Source organism: Carassius auratus, chromosome 26 (assembly GCF_003368295.1).
Source record: "Carassius auratus strain Wakin chromosome 26, ASM336829v1, whole genome shotgun sequence".
NCBI classification, from domain to species: Eukaryota; Metazoa; Chordata; class Actinopteri; order Cypriniformes; family Cyprinidae; genus Carassius; species Carassius auratus.
The window spans coordinates 1,913,179-1,939,724 of NC_039268.1; the positions used below are offsets into that span (position 1 = coordinate 1,913,179).

A 26,546-nucleotide genomic window follows, 5' to 3' on the forward strand; every position below is an offset into this window, starting at 1 on the left:
TAGGCAAGGTGTTCGACAGTTCTACTCAATTGTGGCTTCCCAGGAAAGTTTAAAGCCTGGGTATACAAGCACGGCATTCTCCCTAGAATTCTGTGGCCCCTTCTTGTATATGAAGTACCGATTACAACAGTTGAGATTTTGAATAAGAAAGTTAGTTGCTACCTCAGGAGATGGCTGGGGTTGCTGAAGAGCCTGAGCAGCATCGTGCTTTATGGACATCACAACAAGCTGCAACTACCTTTCAAATCCTTAAAGGGAGGAGTTCAAAGTAACAAGAACTATAGAAGTGTTATAATACAGGGACTCAAGAGACCAGAAAGTAGCCAAAGCAGGGATCCAAGGGAGGACTGGCAGAAAATGGATGTAAGAAGAGGCTGTTCAGAAGGCAGAGGAAAGGTTGGGATCCTCTCCGGCACCACATGTGAACCTCATCAGAAGGAAGAAAAGGAACAGCCTTGTTCAGGAGGAGGTGAGAGTAACTGTGGAGGAGATCCTGCAGGGCAGTGGGAATGAAACAACAAGGAGCCTGGACGAAATGGGCGGAAGCAATAGATAGAAAAGTTACCTGGATGGAGATTTGGAATGATGAGCCACACCATAGTCAATTTCTCATCCTTTCAGTGTACGATGTTCTGCCGACTCCATCAAATCTTCACTTATGGGGAAAAGTAGAGTCACCAGCATACCCACTTTGCTCCAAGCGAGGAATTCTGGAGTATATATATTTTGAGCTGCTGCCCAAATACGTTTGGAGAAGGCTGGTACCAATGGAGGCACAAACGAGTCCTGAAGACCATTGTTGAAGTTATCAACACTGGAGTCCAAAGGGAAAGCGGTCCCGACCCTCCAAGCAGAGAATTAACTTGGTCAGAGCTGGAGAGCAGCCTATTTCAACAAAGAGGAAATCTGCAGGCATTCTGGCCTCTGCAAGGGACTGGCAACTGCTAGTGGACCTAGAAAAACAGCTGAAGTTCCCTAGTAATATTGTAGTTACCATCGGAATCCACAAAACAAGTTATGCTGCTGGAACTGACCGTCCCATGGGAAGATTGCTTGGAATAAGCATTCGAAAGGAAACTCTCCATGTATGAAGGACTCGTCAGCGACTGCAAGCAGGCAGGATGGAGAGCGAGGTGCATCCCAGTTGAAGTTGGATGTGGGGGGTTTGCAGCATGTTCCAGAGTCTACAGAGAGCTGGGCATTGAGGGAGCGAGCAGGAGATATGTGCTATATGTAGCACCACTTAAGCAGCAGAGAGGGCTTCGAGGTGGCTATGGCTGAAAAGAGGAGAGCCATGGAGTACTAAGTGTCCAGCCAGCTGGACACAAGCTTGGGTCTGATCAGCCCCAGCTGGGTCACCTGGAGGAGGGTGTATGATGTTGAAACACCCGATAATTCCAGGAACTTCACTGATGGTGTATCCAGCAGCATCAGAAAATTTATGTGCGACTAAAAGGGAAATTTTTCACATCTTTTGCTTGTAGTTCAAAATTAGACTGCGCATTTTGTGACTCATTTTGACCGCATGGGTGACAAATGTAAATATTTAAGAAATGAAAAATAAACATGGTTTCTTTTCCAACTAACTTAGATAAGCTCAAATACTATAATTTCTGGAAAAATGGAAATGTTACAAAAAAGGGTAATTTTCTTTTATAAGCACGTCAAAATGGATCACGTGGATTCCTGATAAAATTACTGAATTTCACCCACAAAATTTTACTGAGCAATGATAAATGTGGTCACACCTCAAGTATATGCTAGAATTATTAAGAGCAGGTGCACTGTGGGTAAATCCTCTTTACGCTATAGAAACACTGTGTATAGTGCTGAGAAACAGACAGTCGCTGTGGACCCAGACTTGGAAACTGCAGAGTGATGCACACCTGTCTGGTTAGGCGCACTTTGCCTCCCCTCTGTCAAACAATGTGCTTTATTCCCTGTAAGCTTCCTGACGCCGGGACTCAGTTGGGACTTGTTTGCGATGAGCTCAGGATAAGTTATGCGGCTCATGCCGTTCTTTCCATGTGGTATGCTGGGAGAGGCAGCAGGCAGACACCAATGGGCCTGATGAGTGGTGTTTTGGTCAGGACAGCTCTGTGTGTTTCCTCTGGCATCTGCTTGCCACTATTCCCCGAGGTTGCTGTCAACACTGAGCTGCGCGGCGTGGCTGAAGTGATGGACGATGATTGAGTCTAATGTGCGGGAATTAGCTGGGAGCATTCAGCGCTGCAGGAACGCTGATGGTGTGTATACTCAGCCACAATGTAGGGATTACATCCCAAAATAATGTGGAAAATATCACGTTACCGTGGCAGTTGAAAGCAAGACAATTTCTGAAACTTGTCGCTGTATCTTTCAGGCTAAAACACACTGGTGTAAACAATGGTTAGATTTAAAAATGTATTTGTTTATTCATTTTTTACTTTTGTGTGTGTGTGTGTGTGTGTGTGTGTGTGTGTGAAAAGGTAAAAAAAAGCAGGAGAGCGGCATTTAAATGTCTTTTATTTTATTTTATTGGCAATAGATATGCATGCTGCAATACTTTCTGTTTTTCCCACCATCTAAGATAATGTCTATTCCACTTTAATTTGTATACGTTTAAATAAATTTTTGAATCTCTAGAAAATAAAGACACAAAAACATATTTAAATGGGTAGCTAGGACACAAAACAAAATTAAATAAAATAAAAAATTACAAATTTAGAAAATAAACATACAGAGCCATATATAAAGGGCTAGGGCACAAAATTAAAATAAAATAAAATGTTTTGTTTTAGTTGTCAGTTTAGCTTTTCCCTTACAGGTGCAATAGATATTATTAATTTAAAAAAATTAATTTAATTATTAATTTACATGCTTTGCACACAAAAATATGAATAGTAGATTTGACTTAGTAGTCAAATAGTAGACGAAGACTCATCTTGGTAACTACAACTAAAATTATTCAAATATTAAATAATAATTTTAGGAATTTCAATAAAGATGAAATAAAAATATTTAAATATTAAATAGTAATTTAAAAACCAAACATTTTGACTTCACAAGTAACTGAAATGTTTAAGTACTAAAATTACTTCAACTGAAATAAAAATCTTAATAGAAGTTAAACAGAAATATTACAAAAAAAGTAATAAAAATGCAACTAAAATAAAAAAATTGTATATAATGCTAAAATAAGTCAAATCAGTGATATACAAATATATTTTATTCTATATTGATCTTTTTTTAAATAAAAAATTTATTTTACTGACTGTGACCAACATGTCGAGATCACATGACCAGTTTATTTTTTAATTCAGCCAAGTTAATGAACTGAAACACCTGAGCATATGTTTGTTTGAGGCTAATGCTGTTTTATGAATGGTTTGAGAAGATGAATATAAACCAGAAACACTTATTGCACCTTTAAAGCTAAAACGTGCAGCACTAATGGCACCAAACAGAAATGCAAAATATCTTGTATCTATTTTTTTTTGTAGTTTCTAGAGACTAGGATCATCACAAAGATGAGTATGCTTTCACAGGATGCCTGATTCTGTGATGTCTGTCAGGTGGTGCTAGGGATGATTCCAAAAAAAAGCAAAAGACAAGCTAAATTCTAAAGAAATCAACTTTAACATCAGCAAAACCATTGCACCAGCAATCACAGAGAAATCTAGACATGTCAGCGATGTTCAACAGAAGCCCGTGAGACACGCCATTACTCCGTCCTGTCAGGAGACAAATATCCAGCTGGAAGCAAAGCACAAATCACATTTTGACAAAAAGAGGATCTGACTACAAGTGGCTAATAAGCATCTGTCACTGACAAGTCTGGAAATAGCTTCAGAGGTTTTACAGGACAGTCTTCTATCAGATATAGCTGAAAACTTGACAGAATCAGACAATGCGAGGGATGCACTGAGGTTTGATCAGTTCCTCAAGCCAGATTAACTAGTGGCTCTGTGTCAAAACCTGTTTCTCAGTGTTATATCATGTACATCTCCTGCCTGCAGGAGCTTCTGGAGTCTAACGGCATGTAGCTGACTGGATTAGGAATAAGCTGCCTGGGTATGCATATATATATAATGGACTAAATCAGCTGACATCCATTATCCATCTTAAATCAGTGCTGTTGGATATTTTCTTCCATGAAAAAGAGTGCTGTACATACTGTTTGATCTCGTATTTTGTAATATTTGTTTACATTTTTTGTTGTGATGACATTTTATTACCCCTCCTCAGGCTAACACGGTCTCATTTTTTTAATGCATGCAGATGATTTTGATTCTGTCTGTTCTTTCTGTAGACAAATAAGGATGTATGAGATGGGAAAATTGATGGGAAAATATATGAGATGGGAAAATTGTTTGCAAATCTAATTTAAAGCTCATTTATAAAAACATTTCAAAATGTTCGAACAGTAGTACAAAATATGTATTTTATGTAAGTATGAAAATGGCAAGTGGGGCAATAATGAAATTCATTTTAAATACATATAAATATTTTCCTTGAGTGTACACATCTTCATTATTTTCATAATTTGTTATTATTAATGTTATTATAATTTTTTGACAAATTACATGATTTCTTTTCAAATATGACATCTGCTTAAGATTGTCTGAATTCAAATAATAATAATAATAATAATGATGCTGATATTTACAAAACATCATTAAGGGGTCTACAAGGGTTCGCTTTCTAATATCATTTCCAATTGTTTTTTTAAATAGTAATATTTTAAAACTACCACTGTTTTTGAAGATATAATAATAAAATATTATGCCAATCTACAGTACTTGCAAGTACTTGGAAAAACTTTATTACTATCTCCAGAGTTTTACACCACCTTGTTATATTCTTTAAAAAATATCAAAATAAATTGTTTTATCAGAATCATCGCACAAGAGGCGTTTTACAATAATTGGAGTCTGTATTAATAGCATTTTTAATGCAACTTCATAGATGAAAAAGTTATCATCATTGATCCGTGTGTTATGCTTTCTATGCTGTTAAATACCTTGGTTTTACCATGATTTTTTAGGCATGCTACCATGGTAATAGCAGTATTTTGGGACATATCCTGGCATTACCTTTGTTTCTGTTTTATGGGATGTTAAGTGTTAGTTTTGTAGTATTCTTTGATGTTTTTTGGAGTATTAATATCATAACTATAAAAATCACAAAATGGTTGTGGTACCACGTCATAATAGATTAGGACATGACGTGGTACCACAACCAAACTTTTGCAAGGCTCAGCTAGTTGTCGCGGTTGGATTTTGTGCTTCAGAGGAAGACTTTATGAGAATTATTTACAAACATGTCACATTATTTCTCTCGGGGAAGTCTGTAAAAGTTGCCTGGGGTTTTTTGGGCATATGCAAAGCATCAGTATTCACAGAACAGGGAATTTGTTTCAAAGCAGAACTTTTGTCAGCTTACTGACTAGTAACGTTATGCTGCGGAAACCCACGAACGCACACAGGCTCTCCGAGAATTAAACGCCTTTGAAAGTTTCGCTTTTGAAGCCGAGGATGGGTTTGAACGGAGGTCTCCAGGGATTGATGTTTCTTCTCTTTTCTGTCTGTAATTGTGACAGCGGTGTAATTAACACCGCGTGGGGCGGTAGTTCTGACGAACGTGGATGAACATGCAGACACTTACGTTTGAGAAGGTCACGGCTGTCGTTTCCTCCACCACATGCTGTTGAGTTGTCTAATGCATGCCTCGAATGCCTCAATTTACCTCACATGCAACTGCGCCTGCCTCTGCTGTTACAGGATCTCGCTGGCAGGCGTCCATGGTGTGGGCCGTTATCTCACATCTTGAGATTGTTTCGCTTCGTTTGTCTCCAGATCGCTGGTTTTAAATGGCTATTTCCTCGTCAGAGAGGAGCGGGTGGCATTAAACATTTAAAAGCCATTGGAAGGAGACTGGTGTATCCAAACAGGGTGCAGGTCGATACTGCTGAGATTTTGGGATTACATTTTTCTGTTCTTTTTCGCTGGCAAGCCACATGAAAAGTCTGAGGGAGAAAACTCCTTTTATAGGTAAAATATGTTTCCTTGCTGCTTACCAGCTTCTTCTCGGTTTGCTGTAGTCTTTCAGACTTAAACACACACACACACACACACATTTCACTGTATTAGTGAATTTTATATGCAAAAGGTTTTAACTCTAACTCTCAAACCTGTCAATATAGTAGATTTAATGCAAAACTTGATTTTATTTGGTCCAAAAATGTGGTCCTTCCAAGTTGAACTACAAAACCTGCACGCAAATAGTAATCAGAAGCACTTGTTCCTCCATTGAGATTATACATTTTTACAGAGATCCAGCCAACATTGCACAAACATATATGAATCACTGACTATAATTTTTACTAAAGAGCATGCGAGGAGTGCAAGAACATGCAATTCTCCACTAGCACAATGCTACAGTTGTTATTGTTTGCCATTTCATTGCTATACATGTGGTTGCTTTGGAGTTCTAGGTGGTCTCAGTTCACTTCAATCAAGTTCATGTTTTTTATATAGCGCTTTTCATGATACACATCGTCGCAAAGCAGCTTAGCAGAAAATAAATGATTCTAAAGGAACAAATTCGAAGATGTTATAATGAAAATATCATAAAAGTATTCCATATGCACTACATTCCAAATCTTAAGGAGCTGTGCAAGAGCTTTTTGTGTTGAGCAGACTGATATTTAAGGTGTTCTACCTTGGTATTCTTCACTGCTGAATCATTGATTCATTGAGTACTGAATCAGTGTGCTTCGAATGAATCAAGCAATACTGTTGGAATAAAGGTACTTGTTACTCTCGTTTTACACTGTTCTCATTAAAGTGCATTATTCATTTATGCCCAAAGCATTCAATAAAACATTTTTCTATTGAGTCTTTACGCACGGTCATCACATTCCTCGATCCTAGCGTGTTTGTTTGACCCACTTGTTGCTACATGACTGGGTTTACTTTACACACTGTTAGCACTAAATATAGAGTTGGTGAACCAGTGCCTTGCAATTCCTGCCTCCTGTACACAAACGTCTCAACTTGTTAATAACATGTTACCATTTTTATTATTATTATTATCTCATGCAGGTTACTAATTAAACCATAGTGACTGGGTTTGTGTATGTCCCTGAGTGTTTTGTTTTGGCCACAACTGCAGATCCCTTTCGGTAGCAAGTTATATTTCTCTGGAGTAAAGTCTTGGAGGTGAATTTTCCTCTGTTGGCTTTTTTCATTCCCTCATAAAGAGGTTTTAACTAACTGTTATCACCTTTATCAAGGTATTTTTTTCTTATATCTTATGGAAACCGTGGGCTGGAAAACGTTGGCAGTGATGAAATGGATTCATGAGCCGATAGGTGTTAAATGGCCCAGGTTCACTCTCTTTGCACTTTGTCTTTATTTTGTAGACTCTGAATAGACATGCGAATATTAATCCATTCAGGCAAGAGAAGCCGTGAAGCTCCGGGTGATGTTCGGTGTAAGCGCTCGACCAGTGAACATTTGTGAAGGTCCTTACTGATGTTATTATCTATAAAGGAGTGTGGATGATAGCAACTTTTCAGCAACAAATTTCTTTCATTGGAATGGATCATGCAAGACCCAAAAAATCATCCGATTTTCACTCAAGTCTTGAAAGTAGACAATGAAAACCTAATCATATATTTTCTTTGACATTTATTTATTCAGGAAAATGATCTGTGACTGGCAAAGGTATGTGAATCTCTAAGATCAGCAGTTGATTTGAAGGTGAAACTAGAGTCGATTCTGTTCACAGGTGTTTTCATTCAGCTGTCACTGTCTGCCCTGTTTTATTTAAAGAACTGGGATCTATCCAAGTTTGATCATGTTTGTGGAAGTGAATCATGGCATGAACAAAGGAAATCTCTAAGGGACCTAGGACAAAGAGTTGGTGTTGCTCATCAGGCTGAAAAAGGTTACAAAGCTATCTCTAAAGAGTTTGGACTCCACAAACCCGCAGTCAGACAGATGGGGTACAAATGGAGGAAATCCAAGACCACTGTTAATTTCCCCAGGAGTGGTCCACCAACAAAGAACACTCCGAAAGCAAGACATCTAATAGTTGGCGAGGTTGCAAAAGACTCCAAGGTAACTTCTAAGCAACTAGAGGCCTTTCTCATATTGGCTAGGCATGGCTTGAAACTGATCCCATCTGTGAAATATGGTGATGGTAATATCATGGTTTGGGCCTGTTTTTCTGCATCTGGGCCCGGACGGCTTGCCATCATTGATGAAACAATGAATTCTGAACTATACCAGCAAAATTGAAAGGAAAATGTCAGGATGTCTGACCAAGAACTGAGTCTCGAGAAAGTAGGCCATGCAGCAAGACGATGACCCCGAGCACACAAGCTGTTTCAGGATGTCCAGAACTTAATCCATTTGAAATGTTGTGGAAGGAGCTGAAGCAGCCAGTTCGTAGGAGGAAACCCTCCAACATCATAATGAAAAATGGGCTTAAATTCCTACAAAATGTTGTGCAGGACTGATCAGCAGTTTCAAGAAATGTTTAGATGCAGTTATTCCTACTTTTACAAGGCACAGATACGTACCACTGGATCATTTTCCTTTTTCCTTTTCAGGACTTGACATGACAGTTTGGGTCATATAGAAAATTCTAGAAAATTCGAAAGGGTTCACAAACTTTCCAGCAGCACTAATTGTATCAAATAAATGAAATGTAAAATATGGTCTATTTTGGAATAAATATTTTATAGTTTTCTTTCTCTCTACTTTTCAGATTTTTTTGTTTTTCAACTAGGATGCATTAAATTGATCGAAAGTAATGTTAAGGTAGCTACCAAAAAAAAAAAAAAAAAAAGGTTACAAAAGATTTATATTTGAAATAAATTCCCCCAAAAATCAAAGAATTCAAACAAAAATATTAAGCAGCACAACAGTTTTCTGCATTGATGAGAAGAAATGTTTCTTGAAAACCAAATATTAGAATGATTTCTAAAGTGTCATGTGATACTGAAGACAAAAATGGGAAAATTCAGCTTTGCATCACAGGAATACATTTCATTTTAGAATATAGAATATATTTGAGTAGAAAATGGTCATCTTAATTTGTAATGATTTTTTATTTTTTTGCATTTAAATAAAATAATTACAGCCTTGGTAAACATAAGAGGCTTCTATCTCACTGACCCCAATCTTCTGAACAGTAGTGTATATTGTTTTAGTTTTTAACCATTTTAAACTGAACATTGGCCATGGATCAATGCAGATACTGTACAATTTCATAATATAAATTCTGGCTGCTTGTTCATTCTGAAAAAAATAAAAATCTTTCACCACAAGATTCAGTTATTCATGAGGTACCATTTCACAAATTTACCATGATAACCATGTTTAGGAAACATCATAGCTAATACAGTAATTATGATTACAAGCATAATAATAATGTCTATTCCATATCCATATTTTGCTGATTTCACTCCTTCAACCGTATCCGATGACTTCAGGAGAAGTTAGTCTGTCATTTAGTTCTTATCCCACTTTCCCACTGAATCCAGATGACTCCTTCATGCATGTATATTTCATGCCATCTGAAAGTCTGAATAAAGTCTGCAGCTAATACTGTGACGAAAGCTTTGTTTAGAAAGATGGGATGTGGAATGCATAACCAAATCTGTCCTTCGATCACATGATATTTGTCTTGGCTACACTGATGGTGGAGGCGTTTCGTGCAACATTCATGCAATGTGACTGGATGTCTTTACTCATTCCTTCCATGCCACTGTGTAGGGTTGGGATTCGAGAGCGGTGTGGATTGAATGTGGGTCGTGCACGTGGGGTGTCAGTGACCCCTGGTTCGATTGGGAGGATGTTACATTACTGTTATGGCAGAGGTGACGATGCTCTGTAATTATGATGTGCGCGTGTCTTGAACTTCCAGATCCGTCTGTCTTTCTTCATCTCTGCCTGTAGATTTGGGTCAGTGGAAGGCGGGACGGGGAGGTGATGGTTGGAGGAGAGTTGGATCGTCTGTCACGGTCTCTAATGCACTGACTGATTGGTGCCTCATCTCTCATGCCATTTGCATTCATTTTCTTCCTCCTTTCTCTATTCCAAAGCCTTCTTTGCCATCTTAACTGCAAAAGAGCCTCAAAGGTGACTGATTTGAAACCCATCACATAGACAGAATCTCTGTTTGCCATACAAATAGCAATTCTCAAATATTAGGCAACACAGTTGTTGTTTCTTTCTCTCTCTTGCCTTTATTACTTCAGAGGACAGTAATCACAGCCTCTCAGTGAAAGTCCAGTGTTTATAATCCAGTATTCAGATCATATCCTCTTAAATAAAATGAAGCTGTCACACTCGGCTTGATTTAAATAGTAGGCTAAGCATACTAAACCACTTCATTAAGGATATTTTTTTTGTCACTAACAGGATAGAAAGTGAGTGAGATAGCGAGGAAAGGATTCCTGATTTGTTTTTATTATCCATGTGAATCCCCGTTACTTTAATCTCCGGTTTAAGGCACATGGATCAAGGGAGCTGGCTTTGCATTTGAAGGAAGCAGCTGAATCTCCTCTTCTTCTCTTCCTCTGCTGCTGGGAGAGTGTGAATGAAGTGTTGATGTCTTCGCTGAGTTTGTTTGGGACTGAATGAAGCATTGGCAGAGTGTCAGAGTCTTTGGATCGGCTGGAGGGCAACTCTCTGGAGAGGCTTTCCAAGGTCATCCAAGGTTAATTAGATGGAAGTTAGACAGTCTGTAATTCTCCTGTGGCTTTGCCATTTGAGCATAAAGTTGCTGTTCTTAGTGCTCTTGAGATATTTACATTTCCCGTAACAGCAAGTGCTAGATTCAATAGCTTAAGACTCGCTTGGCATTATGAAATAGAATTTGTGTTTACATCACTACGGATGCATTTTGTTTCCACAATACTATCAAGCAGCACAAATGTTTTTAACATTGATAACAGTAAATGTTTCTTGAGCATCACATCAACATATTGGAATGACACTGAGGCCAGGAGTAATGAAAAAGTCAGCATTGCATCGCAGGAATAAATTACTTTTAAAAATGTGTTCTAAGAGGAAACCGTTATTTAAAATTGTAATAATATTTTACAATATTACCGTATTTTTAGTCAATTAAAAACATAAGAGAATTCTTAGAATTAACCCTAAACTTTTGACTGGTTTATGTATTGATCTTTCTCTTTGCTGTTTTGTCAGAGGTCGACATTGAACGCTGTGTCCGGGAATCCATCAACCTCTTCTGTTGGACTCCTAAAAGTGCCACTTATCGCCAGCATGCCCAGCCAAACAAACCTGCCAGTGACAGCAATAGCTTCGGGAAAGCACCTTCCTATTACTCTACAGAATATCAAGACCTGACCAAAACAGACCTGGTAAGTGTCCCAAATCTGCCTTTTACCTCGGAATACTTCGGCTCCATAATCAGTCTCCTCACAAAAAGGTTGTCTTACTGCATTAGGATGCTGGATGCATTTTCTTCTCACAATAACGCTTCTTCTCTCTTATATTACTGTCATGAGAGTAGTTGCTATTGAAGATATAAAGGTAGAAACCCTAAACAACAGAGTGACCTTTATAACAGTAATCGCCTTCGACATCTTGCTGTGTTCCTTTTGCCCTTTTGGACTTTTAAAAATTGCTGTGTGCCGAGAGCTGAAGTCGGAGATTATGAAGGATAGAGCCAATTACCCATTGCTAATCAAAGGATCCATGAAGGTTTGCGGTCAGAACAGAGGTGAATTTAGCCACTGATGAGTTCAGCTGCCCACTGTTCATTTCCTAATGAGATGCTTTAGCTCGCTAGTAAACATTCAAGTGCCAAGGGAAACTGGAAGACCTTAAAAAGTCAAAATATGGGTGGTTTTATTTCAGATTTGTGGGCCTGTACACAATGAAACTCAATAACATGAAACTTTTTTGCATACAGTGGAAGTCTGTGGGGTCCAGTGTTGTTTTAAACCCCACTGACTTTTATGAACTGGACAAAAACAGTGGACTCAAGTTTAGAAATGCATACATTTCACCAATAAATCACATCTTCCAGGAGTTGTTGAGTAGGTGGCAGAGCTGAAGGTCATAATTCAAATTTCAACTCAGTTTCTTTATCATTTCCAACATGATAAGGAATTCCAGCTACATTTGTTCTGGCTGTCTAGAGTTTCTGCTCAAAACTCCCATGTAGGCTACAGGCATCAGTTGACCTCAATTGGCTCGAATGTCGCCGTTAATTTGTCAAAGTATGTCCTAATGCATGTGAGAGTTCAGCCTTTACCCATAAATATTCCATCCTCTGCTCTCATCCAACCTTTCCGATGACCTAACCTTCTGATTGTGCTCGTAACTCTTCCTGTCATATTATGAAAATCTCCTGGTTGACATATACTAAAGACCAAAGGTAATACAAAGACTTTTCATATTCTTATCATAAGCTACTTTTAAACACATGTGACTACTATGTAAGTACTGTTGTTGAGAAATCACTCTCGCAGTTTTTTGTGTGTACATATATATAATAATAGCAATTAATAATTAACCTTAATATACAATTTATTCATAATGGTTTATTAATAATGATAATATTTAATATAATCAAGTTTACTCATGAAAGACAATTAGTTTTATTCACAGCATATACATACATATATATATAATAGTATTTATTAATATTAATAATTAACCTTAATATAAGAATACATTAATAATATTTTTTTATTGTATTAATCAATGTAATTAATATTGTTTATAATTTAGCATCCAAAATTTCATACGTAATGGGAAAACATTTAATAGTGAAGATGAAACATTGGGCCTTCACATACTTGAAATTTAATTGGTGCTTCTGCACAACCAGGATAATAATGATCAGATTGACACCACTTAATAAATATAATAATCCAGCCAGATAATTAAAACAGTGTGCTTATTCAGAAACCGTGCCATATTTATTTATTTATCTATCACAGGTTGTCTTGTAATCATTAAATAACTGATATTAACACTTCTGGAGAAGCTTGTGAGTCTTTAAAAAAATGCATTTCTTAGCACAGATATGACTGGTTATGTCTCATGAGGATGTGAGATGTATTTGGAGTCACACACTGAGAGCCTCTATCTAACCTTTTACCTCTTTGTGTTTGGCTCTCTGTTTGAGATTCATCAGCGATGGGCCCAAGGCAGTGCTGAGCTTCACAAACTCTCATCTGTTGACCTAATCTCGTTCTTTTCTCTAACTGAACACAGCGTGATGTCTGGAAATGCACAGCTTCAGCGATTATATAGCTACATCCGTGTCTGTGAAAGGCTGAGAAATGCTCATGGTCTCACATGCCTACGCACTCGCATGCACATTTACATTGAATCATCTTGGCGAATGCATTCTTGCATAAGCAATTAACCACAAAGTGTCGAAGGTACATAACTGGGTAGAAAGTGTCATCGGAACAGATTTGGAGAAATGTAGCATTGCATTACTCAACAAGAGATCCTCTGCAGTGAATGGGTGCCGTCAGAATGAAAGTCCAAACAGCTGATAAAAACATCACAGTAAATAATCGAAACAAGGATGTCTGTACAGAATCTGTTAGTATTCTCATTCATCTCAATGGAAGTTATGCATTTAAATCAAGTGACTTAATAGTCTTCAGTACATGTTTTGAAACACTTTTCTGTGTTATAGTTTTAGACCCATTCTCCTGTGACTATTTGAGTTCCTATTTATTTTCGATTTGGTCTTCTATTTATTCATCCTTTGTCATGCATTTTCCTCTGTGCAGAATCACTTGTTTTTTTCTCTAGCTGTGCTCCGGGTGGTAAATGGTGCGGTTAGGCCTGCTGTTGATTGTCATCTCCTGGTCATTAGAGCATGATGTGTCTGCTGAACAAGCTCTCTGCTCTCTCTTTTTGTCGGGCATCTGACAGGCGCCATCACTAAAGCCTGACTCCAACAAGTCTGAACTTGCAGCTAAACTTTCTGTGTGCAGCCGTGTGTTTGTGTGTGTGTGTGTCTGTGATAGAGATGATGATACCAGTGGCTTCAGCTGAATCAGAGAAACATCATGTGTACACGGCTGAATGCATTTTTGAGCAACACTTAGTAGTTGTAGATGGTCGCGCTCTGAAATTACTGTCATGATGAATAGTAATAACTACAACGTGCCTTTTATTGCGATGGTTACTGACTGCAATAAAGTATAATCAAATGGTCATACCTGATATGGATGCATAACACACTGAAATGTGTTCTGTAAAACAGAAACAGATTTCTGTGATTGAATTCCCATTTCCCATTTGGTGCAAGATGAAAATTCCAATTCAGTTATGCAATTTAGTTTTGCCATTTTCTGCACTATTCTGAACGTTTTTTTTATTTAAACAAATGTGTAATTTGCAGAATTAGAATCTATTATCTGAACTGGACTGAAAAAGTGCATTTCAGCCAATGTCAATAGTTCTGAAATGTTGTTTTCTTGCTGTGTTCATCAGTCATTTCATCATAACAGGTCTTTGCAATTCAGAAGTTCTGAGATTGTATATACAATGTTTTACAAAGGCTCAGAAAGGCTGTATTTATTATTTATTTATACAGTTATATTGTGAAATATTACAACTTTAAAAAATGTTGAATATATATTGTAAAATGCATTTATTCCTGCGATCAAAGCTGTATTTTCAGCATGTTTACTGTCACGCGTTCCTAAAGAAATCATTGCATGCTGATTTGCTGCTCAAAAACAAACAAACAAAAACAAATATATATACAGTGTATATACCAGGGATGGGAAGATTCACCGATTTGCATCGATGCATCGACAAATTCGACATAAAAGTTAACAATGCGATGCATCGATTTAAAAATCTGCATCAGATACAAGTTGCCATTTGTATTGCAATGCATCGCTTCTAACATATCTGCATATACTGTCACTTTTGCATCAGAAGATCCATGTAGATTTACAAGAGAGTCCTGATGCTGATTGAGTTCTCTGCAGACTTATTTCTGAGCTTAAGTTCGTCCACTCTTTCAGACAGTTCTAGCAATTGTTCTTTGAAGTCTCAGCCATTAAACACACAGTAACTTCAGTTCATTTTGTAAAGAATCCAACCTCCATTACTTGGGCTTTACTAGATGCTTTTAAAGGCTATTTATTGCTTGTTAAGTGAATAAGCTAGTTAACTCAATAACTCAATAACAAGATTCTCAATAACACGCCACTCTAACACAAAGAGCCAAAGAACTGTGGGTAATCCTCTTAAAAACATTCCCTTTGGGCTGTGTACATGGCCTTTGTTTCAGCCTGTTAATGATCGATGTTCGGAATGACAAAGTGCAAATGAATTCTCGCTGAACTGAGGTCATTGTCACAACTGAAAACTTTGAAGCGAATGGACCTGTACTTTAGTCTGAAATAGTCAGTACTCTTGTACTGGACCCTTTTCAATCAGTTTTGCTGTTCATTTTGTTGTGTGCATTGGTATGTTATTGGTCTTTTAAGTTACATGGCATGTGGTATTAATGCTGTCCATTAGTTTCTGGTTGTTTCATTGTCATTGTGTTTCATGTGTTGGATAGGAACCTGACAACTGTAATGAAGTATATAATCTTCCAGCTCTGTAGAAATAAGTAAAAAAACAACAACAACAAAAGCAATATATTCGCAATAAGCCACCAAAACTCCCACTGTGATGTGATTGGTATAAGATGTTGATTCTACAGAAACAAAAATGCATTTTAATAGTTAAAAATAAACAATTATGCACATTGTTTTGTGGGTAAAAACCATTGTCATTTTGTTCACTAGATTTATGGCACTATTATTTGGGAAGCTGGTTTGGAATAATATTTTTTAATGAAATGTTTTATGCAAATACTTTTGAATTTAATTGAAAATGTTTTATATTCTAATATTAGGTAGAAAAAAAACAATACACTGCTAATTTATTACATATATTTCTATATACATTTAAATATAAAATAATTTTTAATATTTTAGATTTAATACAGTGACAAATTAAAGCTGATCATTTATTTTCATCCATTTACTGTGCATGGAAACATATGGCTTCCTTTAGATTTAAGGAAGGATAAGATTATCATCATAATATATAGTAATCATCATATTTGTGGGTACTTGGAACTAAACATTTTTAAAATACTTAGCATATTGCATATTGTTAGGCATGATCTAACAATATCAACCCAAATAATTTGGCAGATTATCTGGGCAATGGAATTATTTAAAGCATAATGCTTATTTTTCATTTTATTTTTTATTTTTTTAAGGTATATTCCAGCTTTGAGGTGGCATGTGACTCTAGGCTCTGATTGGTCAGGAGAGGGGAAGTGAGCAGACCATTGTCTCATTCCCTCAGTCTTAGATCTGTATTATTATTATTCTGATTCCAGACTTTCTTTGAGACTCTCTGTTGTGCGGCAGCCTAAATGTATCACCTATTCCACCGCAGCCAGATGTTGGATGGTTAAACCCCTCTCATGCACCACAGGACATCGTCACATGACTGAATTGATGCAAGATCTTCATTTCTCATCATTTTTGATAGAAGATAGCATATATCTTTTGACAGCTCCTGTCATGTAGATGTTAAGCCCTTCAAACACAAGCTTGTTTTCAGATTTGCACTGGTAATCCTTTTCAGACCATAAATACCCACTGGAATGTTTGCATGGTTTTGGTTATTTCTCCATTTTTAAAGCCAGCTCCTTTCAGCTTTGAGACAAAACATTTCCCGCTTCGACCGATCAGACCAGCTCAGTGGCTTTCGAATCGCTTGCCGTTCTCTGAAACCGCAGAGCATCCAAACAGGCAAGTTCACGGCCTATTGAAATGTCACCACTGATAATAAAAGGTCAAGACTCTTGCCTGCATTTAGAGCGTCTGAAACCAGGGCACAAGGGCCTCCTTTAGGCAATGATGAGAATGCCACGGGCACTGTGGATCTAATGCACTTTAATACCAGAATCCATTGGACATCAGCCGCCCTCCATTCCTCAAACTTACCTCCATTGCTAAGGTGACCTCATAGGTAATTGGCTGCACTCTGTGGGAGGCTGGTACTCCGTGACTGATTGGACTGATTTCATGGGCTACTGAACATTGACATTTACGAGATATCCCCCCACCTCACTACCCTTTCCTGTGCTGTTGCCCTTTGTTTCAGAGTCCTGCACTGAGAAGTGAGGAATTCAGCAATAATGCGCGTTGTTATTAGGGCTTTTACTGTTTATGCAGTGTGGCTCACTGGTGCTTTTCACAAGCATAAGATTTGGCAAATCAATTGCACCATTTAGTAGTTGGAAATAAATTCTAAAAAGCATTTTTTCATCACAGTGGTCATGCTTTTCACAATCATAAGATGTCACTAAACAACTAGATTAATCAATTTGCTTTATACATGCTGTATTGCTCTATTACATTGCTTATACAAACTAATACAGCAAAACAGTGAAAATACTTAATAAAATCATTGGCTAATTTTAGAACTAAATTGCAATTGCAATTTTTACAAAGGGCAAAAGGCGATATAAATATGTACATTACACTACAATAGCACTATGGTATGACTGTATTTGAACATTTTAAATTCAAATGTCAATCATGAATATGGTGGTATTATAGATGTTTAAATAAGTAGAGAATTTACTATACTGTTTACACTGTGATAGATTAATTTAAGATATGTTTCTATGAAATGACATGCTTATAAGTTGTCTGATCCTTTGCAGTTTTGATTCTCAAGTATGACAGTATGTCTCTTCCCAGACATTCCATGTCCCGACAAATGCCGATTCAACATGTTAAATGGGCAAAGTGATGCCATTGAATATATTTTTTAGAACATTTTTACCTCTAAAGAAGCTTTTCCCTTTTATAAAGAACCTTTTGTGCAATGGAAAGATTTTTAAGTTCTTGGTACCATACTGTACTTGAGCCAATAAAGAACATTATTTTTAACAGTGGCAATCAAACCCATAATCTCAGCAATGCTATGACTTGCTCTGCTGTTTGAGCTACAGAATGCAGATAAAGATGTATAGCTCATTCTACTGGAAATCCTGACAGTATTGCTAAAGAAAGGGATTTTACTAAAATTACACACTACACATACTAGATTGGCCATACTGCCCACCCCTTTTTGTAATACACTTGCTGTCGGTGGTTACTGTGGATGATTTGCTTGGGAATTTGGCCTGTGTTAAGGTGTAGAGAGGATGAACAGGAACAGTAATTGTTATCCACGCCTACTGTGCCTATTAAATCAGTCCTTTCTGATAAAGATCTAATGTGCCTGAACCTGAAGTGCAAATTAGAGCTATAATATTGATGTATTGCTTTTCTGTCGACTGGGAGAAATTATATTTATGTGAGAATGAGTGGTTTTCGTTCTGAGTTCAACTGGACCATTTGTTGCTCTGTTAATCGTTGGGATGTGGCACAGATGGAGAAATTTCCAGACAGATGGGTTCCTTGCATATATAGGCTAGATGAAGCTAATTGCCCCGACCGGGTTTTGAAAAAAGGGTTTGAAAATGGATTTAAGATAGCAGGGGCCCAGGACATTGGCTGCAATTGTAGGCCTGAAATTGGTTTTGATTCAGGCAAGTTTGTGCACCCCATGAAGACTTCAGCAAAGATGCAAATGTGAGGATTTCTGACAACAGCTTGTGATAGATATTTTCTAATGGTTAAATTAAGCAGCAGTATTTTGGATACCCTTGAGGGGTCATACAGCACATCCAGGTAGCCTGGTGAGCTGTCGCATTAATAAAAAACATCTAATCTTGCAGAACCTTTCATTTCCACCTAAACAGACAGGAAAAGATCATCGGACTGACATCTAAACACCATTTAACACAGTTTGTATCTCCTTCTGGTTTAGGGTCGGGTGAATAATCTAAGCCTCCGCTATCTGGGGAAAAAAAGTTTAACGAGAAGTTGAGGTTTTTCTGGAGTTGTGCATTATAATGCCTTAAGACTGTTTGATTGCTGTGATGTGTTCACTGGGTGTGAGCTGGTCATCTTCGCAGATATCTAGGGCTTTTATTCACCTTGAGGTAACTGCTGTGTTTGAGAGTCAGAAGCCATCTTGAGAGCAGCTCAGTCTTGACAGGTCGAGCTCGAGGTGTTGATTATTCATTCAGGTTGAGATGTCAGAGGGATATAAGATCACAGAAGTGAAAACAGATAGAGGCATGAAAAGGAGCCCTGATTTTGGTCGACTTGGCAGTGAAATAGAAAAGCTAGGCATTTGGATAAGAAAATCAAGCTATCTGGTATAAATGGAGAATGGTATCGGATCAAGTACAGATCCCTGAGGGATACCTGTATCGTCAGGGTGCAGGATGCAGGAGTTGAATTAAATGTACTCCAGGATTCTTCACTGTTTTTCTTGCTTAACACTTATGTTTACTTGTCTTACTTTCAACCCACTCATCACTTTTTCTTGCACAGTTTTTTTTAAATAACGCTCAGTGCTGCTAAAAATCTGTTGTTTTACCACTTATTTTTTGCACCCTCAGAGCCGCGAGCCACTCAAGCTGAGCGAGCTGAAAGCAGAAGTGTCTCCGCGTATATCTGTGGAAGACCTCATTGACCTGTGTGAGCTCAGTGGACTGGCTTGCTTTAAAACTCCTGTCAAGAGGGCCAGGACTGGGAAACCTAAGATTCTGGCAGTGGACATCCGCAGCCTCGAAGAGTATCCTTTCAGTCTTAATGATACTGCAAATAGATTCCTCACGCTTACAGAAAATAAAATTTTTAGCAAGATTTTTTACTCTCACCAAGCCTAAAATCATTCTAATATGGTGATTTGCTGCTTAAGATACATTACATATTATTATCAATGTTGAAAACAGTTGTGCTACTTAATATTTGATGGGAAAAAAAATAAAAAATGTATTTGAAATATTTTGAAACATTTGAAATATATGAAATATATTTGCATTATATTTTTCATTTTTTTAAGTATTTATATCTTTTTAAAAATGTCTTAGTTACCCTTACCCTTTTTGAACAGTTGTGTAATTGTATTTTCTTGAGATATAACACGTTTTTGTCTTTTTATGTTTAGGAAGATTTTTTGCATTCTATGTGTAACTCACGAGGGCCCAAGCTAGACCTCAGGACATTAGAAACATTAAAAACTGGAAAAAATTTAAGACCAACTCCAAGAACAAAGGAGGCTTTTTTATAAATATACTTGCAGAGTTGCCATAGTTGTGCTTTGCTGTTTGAAAGCAATAATTTGGGAGTTGGCTGTACTCTTATGTAAATGAGGTAAAAATCAGATCAGTTTAAACTGAAAACTAAAAGTCCAGTGTGGGAATGTGTGGGAGAGCATTACAGTAGTACATTTGTTGAAGAGGTTTGTCATTGTTTGCATTAGGGCTGCTTGAAGTAGATTCTAGAGAGCACACAAGCAGCATAAGAGCAGTCATAATAAATGTATCCAAGGCCTTCAGGGAAATTAAGCTGCCGTATAGCAAATATAATGTAAAAGCTGCAGGGCTGGTATATGGATGTAAATATTCATTGTCCTCACATTCTGTATTCTGCACCATTTATGACCATATCAATATTTGATATGAATGTTAGACTAAGACCTTTCTGTTTTAATGCCTGTATAAAGTCTGCATGAACTAATGATTAATGTGAGAATTTTCTCATCCTCTTGAGAAACGGAGAAAGGCCTTGTTAAATGTTTCAGAAAAGTTCAGATCCCGATCATTTTTGTTGAATGACATAGCGCAAAATACCACAGATTGTAACTTTATCTATAGAGGAAGGCAGTTAAGAAGAGTTATGACTCAATTACACTACGCACTCGTTCTCTTTCCTCATCTCATGTTTCTCTCCGGTCACCTGCCGAATTTCATTCAGTGCTTTCTCTTTGAGATACTTGCTCTTGCATGCGCTCATCTTGGTTGTATTCAGACGATGTCCCAGGGGAATTTTCCCCCCACTCTTTTTTTATCTTGTCCTGCACACTTTGTTCTCCGTCTCTTTTCTTTTGTAATGCTGCAGTGGTTTTCGGATGGAGTTGGATGGTTTCCACAAAGCCGATGGATCTATGTGGAGTTTGTTCTGTAAATCCTGTGAACTTCAGCTGACACAGTTACAAACGGCCAGCTCAAGAGCTTACAAGAGATTGCGTGCTGCTTAAAATGTCTTACCAGAACATACGTACACCAAAGTACCTCTGGGTATTCACCTAATTCACTGAAACACACAGAGTAGAACAGAACTTCGTGATGGCCTCCACAGTTTTCCCTTCATAAAAATATTAAAAAGATATAATTTTGGCATGGCTTTAAAATTAATTGTTTAACATTTATAATAAGTGTTTCTTGAGCAGCAAATTAACATATCAGAATGATTTCTGAAGGATCATGTGACAGTTAAGACTGGAGTAATGATGCCGAAACTTCAGCTTTGAATCACAGGACAAATTACATTTTAAATCAGAAAACTGTTCTTTCCGATTGTAACAATATTTTACAATATTACAGTTTTTTTATTTAAATAAATGCATTCATGTGGCCCTTGACCATACATGTGCAGCTTCAGTCGAGGTCACATCCCAGGCAGCATTAACATCCCGTACACCTCCACGTTTGGGCCGGAGGGGGAGCTGCTCCAGTGTCCCGCCACCAGCACCCTGGCCGGACACAGATTGCGTGTCATCGTGATCCTCAGCAGCATCATGAAGAATGCGACCACGGTAAAGTTCTTAGATTTTCCTATTAATATCCTGTTAAATGCACTCACTGCAAGTCACATTATTGAGGCTTCTGTAAAATGCATTCAAATGAATAAAGATGTTAATTCACTTTCTCTTCTCCTTCAGTTTGCAGCTCACCTAGTGAAGGTAAATTTCCCTCGCGTTTGTGTCTTGGATGGAGGGATGAACAAGATGAAGTCCACTGGGCTCTTAACCGTCCCATCCCCGCAGATATAATGAGATGTTCTTCTGTTAAAGGGAAACTTTTAAACTTTTTACATGATGCAAAAAGCGAATACATTTCTCAGCTAATACAGTTTTCTTGTATAAGGCATTATGCATGTCAGCGCTGAAAAGTTTCAACTTGAAAATGAATAACAAAACTGAACATTTTGGGACCAAACAAATAAAAACAAATAAAGTTGTTGTTTTTTTTACAGTATCTGTTGTCAAAATCATTATTTGTAGTTTTCAAATTTAAATGGATTTATTTTTTAAAAGTTACTAAATTGAAAGTTGCAATTCCCATTCTAGTATTTATTAACCTGTTTACTTTAATCAATGTTCCTGGTGTTATGCGTGTCCACGTTATTGTAAAAAGATATTCTGAGCTAGCTCAAAATCTATTCGCTCTTCCTCTTAAATGACTTTCCTTTTCCGTTTACATTTTGTGAGTTATTGGACAATGCTGACTAATAGTCGAAATGTTAATGTTCCAACCAATAGGAAGCCTCATTCTGCATTTTCTCTTGTTAAATATCCTGTTTGCAGTCAGAAATGTTGATCCCTCATGTTGATCCAAACCTGTATGGCTTTTTCTTCCACAGAACACAAATGGAGATGTTGGGCAGAATTTGCTAAACATTACTTTTGGTATTCAGTGCAAGTGATGGGGACTGAAGCTGTCCGTTTATGAAACAGTCTGCCTGAAATTTGAATCATTATTAGCTGAAAATATCCTCCTCATTTATATTCAAATATATTTCCTCAAGATGCATCTTTTTTCTTGAATGCATAAAAGCGGCGGGACATTCTGCATAGCATCTTTTGTGTTTTGTGAATAAAAGAAAATCACAGAGGTTTGGAATGAAATGAGTAAGTGATGCATTTTTTATTTTTAGGTGAAATATTTCTTTAAAACGAGTTGTTTGCATATGCATTGGTCCTGAAAGCATGGATCCATTTAGGGGTACAGGGGTATCTGACCTTCCCATTATCAGTCATGTTACAAAGTGTCTTTATCTTCTACCGCGGACATTGGCAGTTTTCAATTCAGTACTGTTGTAAGGAAAAGATGGAAAAAACGTTAACAGTGTTTCCATGCTGCAAGAATTCAGACTGTGCTAGAGGCGAAAGATGGAGTTAATAAGACTACAGTAGGTAAGTGCACCAAATAAAGTTGCCACTGCAAGTACATACTTCACCTCACAGCTGTGTCTCTTGAGGTGACTGCTGCCATTTCAACAGCAAGTTCAGAGCCAAATGTGCTTATTTTGACAATTTCCCCTTGGGGATCAATAAAATTGATATTTTAGATAACTGCGGGATTTTGAACCTCATTGCTACCCAGCCCAGAGCATACAGGAGAATATAAAAATACACTCATCATTCACTCCTGCTGGCTGTAATGTGGTTCCCTTTAGAGGAACACAACTCTACTACAAGAACAATCTTCTGCAAAGGTTTTTTTCAAACAGCCTTATGTTTTTAAAAGTGTAAAGGCAAAATATTTTACAAGAAAAGAGTAGTATACACAAACACACAGAGAGAGAGAGAGTGTGTGTGTGTATACAGGTGCATCTCAAAAAAATTAAATTCCATAAAGTTTTTTTGTAACATTTCAAAAAGTGAAACTTTCATATTTTCTAGATCCATTAAATGTAAAGTAAAACATTTGAAGAACTTACAGCTCATGAAAGAAAAAAAACTATCTCAAAATATTTGAATATCTCTAATCAAAAAAAAAAAAAAAGATTTGCAAAACAGAAAAGGTCAATACTTGGTTGGGCTCCTTCAGCACCACCTCCAGCATCAGTGATGTGTGCCATGAAAGTGATCAGTCTGTGGCACTGCTGAAGCACTACTGAGTCTTCAACTCGTCTGGATCGTTGAATCGACTGTTTCTCATCTTTCTCTTGAAAATATCCCATATATTCCATGTGGAGTTCAGGTCAGGTGAGTTGGCTGGCAAATCAAGCACAGTAATATCATGGTCAGCAAACCACTTGGAAGTGGTTTTGGCACTGTGCGCAGGTGTTAAAGTCCTGCTGGAAAATGAAATCAGCATCTTTATAAAGCTTGTCAGCAGATGGAAGCATGAAGAGCTCCAAAATCTCATGGTAGATGGCTGCATTGACTTTGGACTTAAACACACTGGACCAACACCAGCAGATGTCACGGCACCCCAAATCATTACTGACCACTGAGCAACAGTCCAGTTTCTTTTTCTCCTTAGCCCAAGTAAGATGCTTCTGATGATGTTGTTTCTGTTTCAGAAGTGACTTGGTAGCTCTTTTCCTGAAGATGTCTGTGGCGACTCTTGATACTCCAGCTTCAGTACACTCCTTGTAAAGCTCTCCCAAGTGTTTGAATCGGCTTTGCTTGATGGTATTCTCAAGCGTGTGTTCATCCCTGTTCCTGGTGCATTTTTTCCTTCCCAATTTCTTCCAGTCAACTTTGCATTTGATATGCTTTGATACAGCACTCTGTGAACAGCCACCCTTTCAGTTATGTCCTTCTGTGACTTACTCTCTTTGTGGATGGTGTCAATGAATCTCTTCTGGACCATTGTCAAGTCAGCAGTCTTCCCCATTATTGTGGTTTCAAAGAACAAAAGATACCCAGAATTTATACTGTAGGTATGGTCATTTAATAAAACTCAAATGTAAATATTCTAATATTTTGAGATAACTGGATTTTTTACTTTTATGAGCTGTAAGCTCATAAAACTTTTAAAATGTTTTACTTTACATGTAATGAATATAGAAAATATAAAAATGTAACTTTTTAAAATAAGTAACAAAAAATATGAACTTTTTCAGAATAATCAAATTTTGAAATGTCTGTGACCCTTGACCACAAAACCAGCTTACTGTAAATCGCTGTGGTATATTTTTAGCAATAGCCAAAATTATCGATTTTTCTTTTATGACAAAAATCATTAGGATATTAAGTAAAGATCATGTTCCAATTAAGATATTTTGTAAATTTCCTACCTTAAATATATCAAAACTTAATTTTTGATTAGTAATATGCATTGCTAAGAACTTCATTTGGAGGTGATTTTCTCAGTATTTAGATTTTTTTGCACCCTCAGATTCCAGATTTTCAAATAGTTGTATCTCAGTCAAATATTGTCCAATCCTAATAAACCATACATCAATGGAAAGCTTATTTATTGCAATGTATAAATCGCAATTTTGAAAAATTGACACTTAAGGCTGGTTTTGTGGTCCATTGTTTTTATATATATATATATATATATATATATATATATATATATATATATATATATATGTATATATATCTGTATGTGTGTGTGTGTGAGAGAGAGACCCTGGACCACAAAATGACACACACATACATAAAATGTTTAAAAATAAAGTAAAAAAATATATATGTTTAGAATTATTATTATTATTAGATTATTAAAAATCTAAAGTATAATTAACATTTAAATGACTTTGAATATTTTATAAAACACTTGTCACTAAAATGGATTTACATCAGAAGATTCTTATTTCCGATGTATACATAAGCAACAGTCATCTGGATTCAAACAAAGGTCAGACGAGGTATGTCCTTGAATGCTTTGTATTATTGAAAAATGTATTTCTTTATGAAAATTACAGTTGATTGTACCAAGGTTATAGCTGAACTCTCTCAGAACAACTCAAAACTGCCACTTCAAAACATATATTTTTTAAATGGCTTACAATGGGACTTGAATTTCTTAGGGAGTTTCACTGATTCATATCAAGGCCATAAGACAGTAAAGCAAAGCAATAAATGGACCTTGTTCATGTGAGAAAATGCAAGCAAGAGCAAATTTATGTGCGAATCACTGAGTTGAATGCAATGATTTTACACAAGAAAGCGTTTTTGAAAGACACACAATAGTTCTGCAGATTTCATGAATGAGGCCTGATGTTTTTCAGACATTAATAGACCGAACCGGATTGTTCGAGCACAAAAGCAGTATCTGAAAAGTATCTGAAAATATACATTTGCATAATTAATTGAACTGACTCAAAAACACACTGGCGAACGGCATTCAACGAAACTGCTAATTTTTGTAATTATTAATCATTTTATTTATAATAATTTTCGAAATGTAATCATATTATAAATGCATATTAGAACTATATTGCTACAAAAAAGACACTATATAGTGCTGTGCAGCTGTCGTCACTGAGTCAAATGAATAAACAAATCATTTCATTGTTTCGGAGAACTGCTTCATTATTGCCTCCGCTTGCTGAATTGTAAAGCTGTGTGCGCAAAACAACATGACAAAAACAATCAGTTTCTCACTCGTCACTGAAAAAGCTTTCACGCTACTGAAAGATTAAGAAAATACAAGACATATATTTTATGTTCACACACCTTTTAATGTCTGGAGATCGTTGCTTCATCTGAATATTAAACCAAGAGCTTTCATATTCAACACGCAGTCTTAAAGGGAAACCATGGTTGTGATGATCATACAGAATGGCTGATACAGCCATTAAGAAGTCAAATTCAGAACAGTTTAATGGTTTGTACTTGACAATATACGTCAATAAAATACTCAAAACTGGG

General features: G+C 36.9%; 1 protein-coding gene across 1 annotated transcript in view; it reads left to right on the forward strand.

Annotated features, from left to right (window-relative positions):
- LOC113044052 (TBC domain-containing protein kinase-like protein) overlaps positions 1–22,144 on the forward strand; it is a 43,691-nt gene extending 21,547 nt beyond the window's left edge. The window contains exons 23-26 of the mRNA XM_026203640.1: positions 11,208–11,383; positions 19,546–19,721; positions 21,587–21,746; positions 21,873–22,144. Of these exons, the coding sequence (XP_026059425.1) occupies positions 11,208–11,383; positions 19,546–19,721; positions 21,587–21,746; positions 21,873–21,983 (623 nt within the window). The 3' untranslated portion in view covers positions 21,984–22,144. The remainder of the gene's footprint in view (positions 1–11,207; positions 11,384–19,545; positions 19,722–21,586; positions 21,747–21,872) is intronic.
- The last annotated feature ends 4,402 nt before the right edge of the window (positions 22,145–26,546 follow it).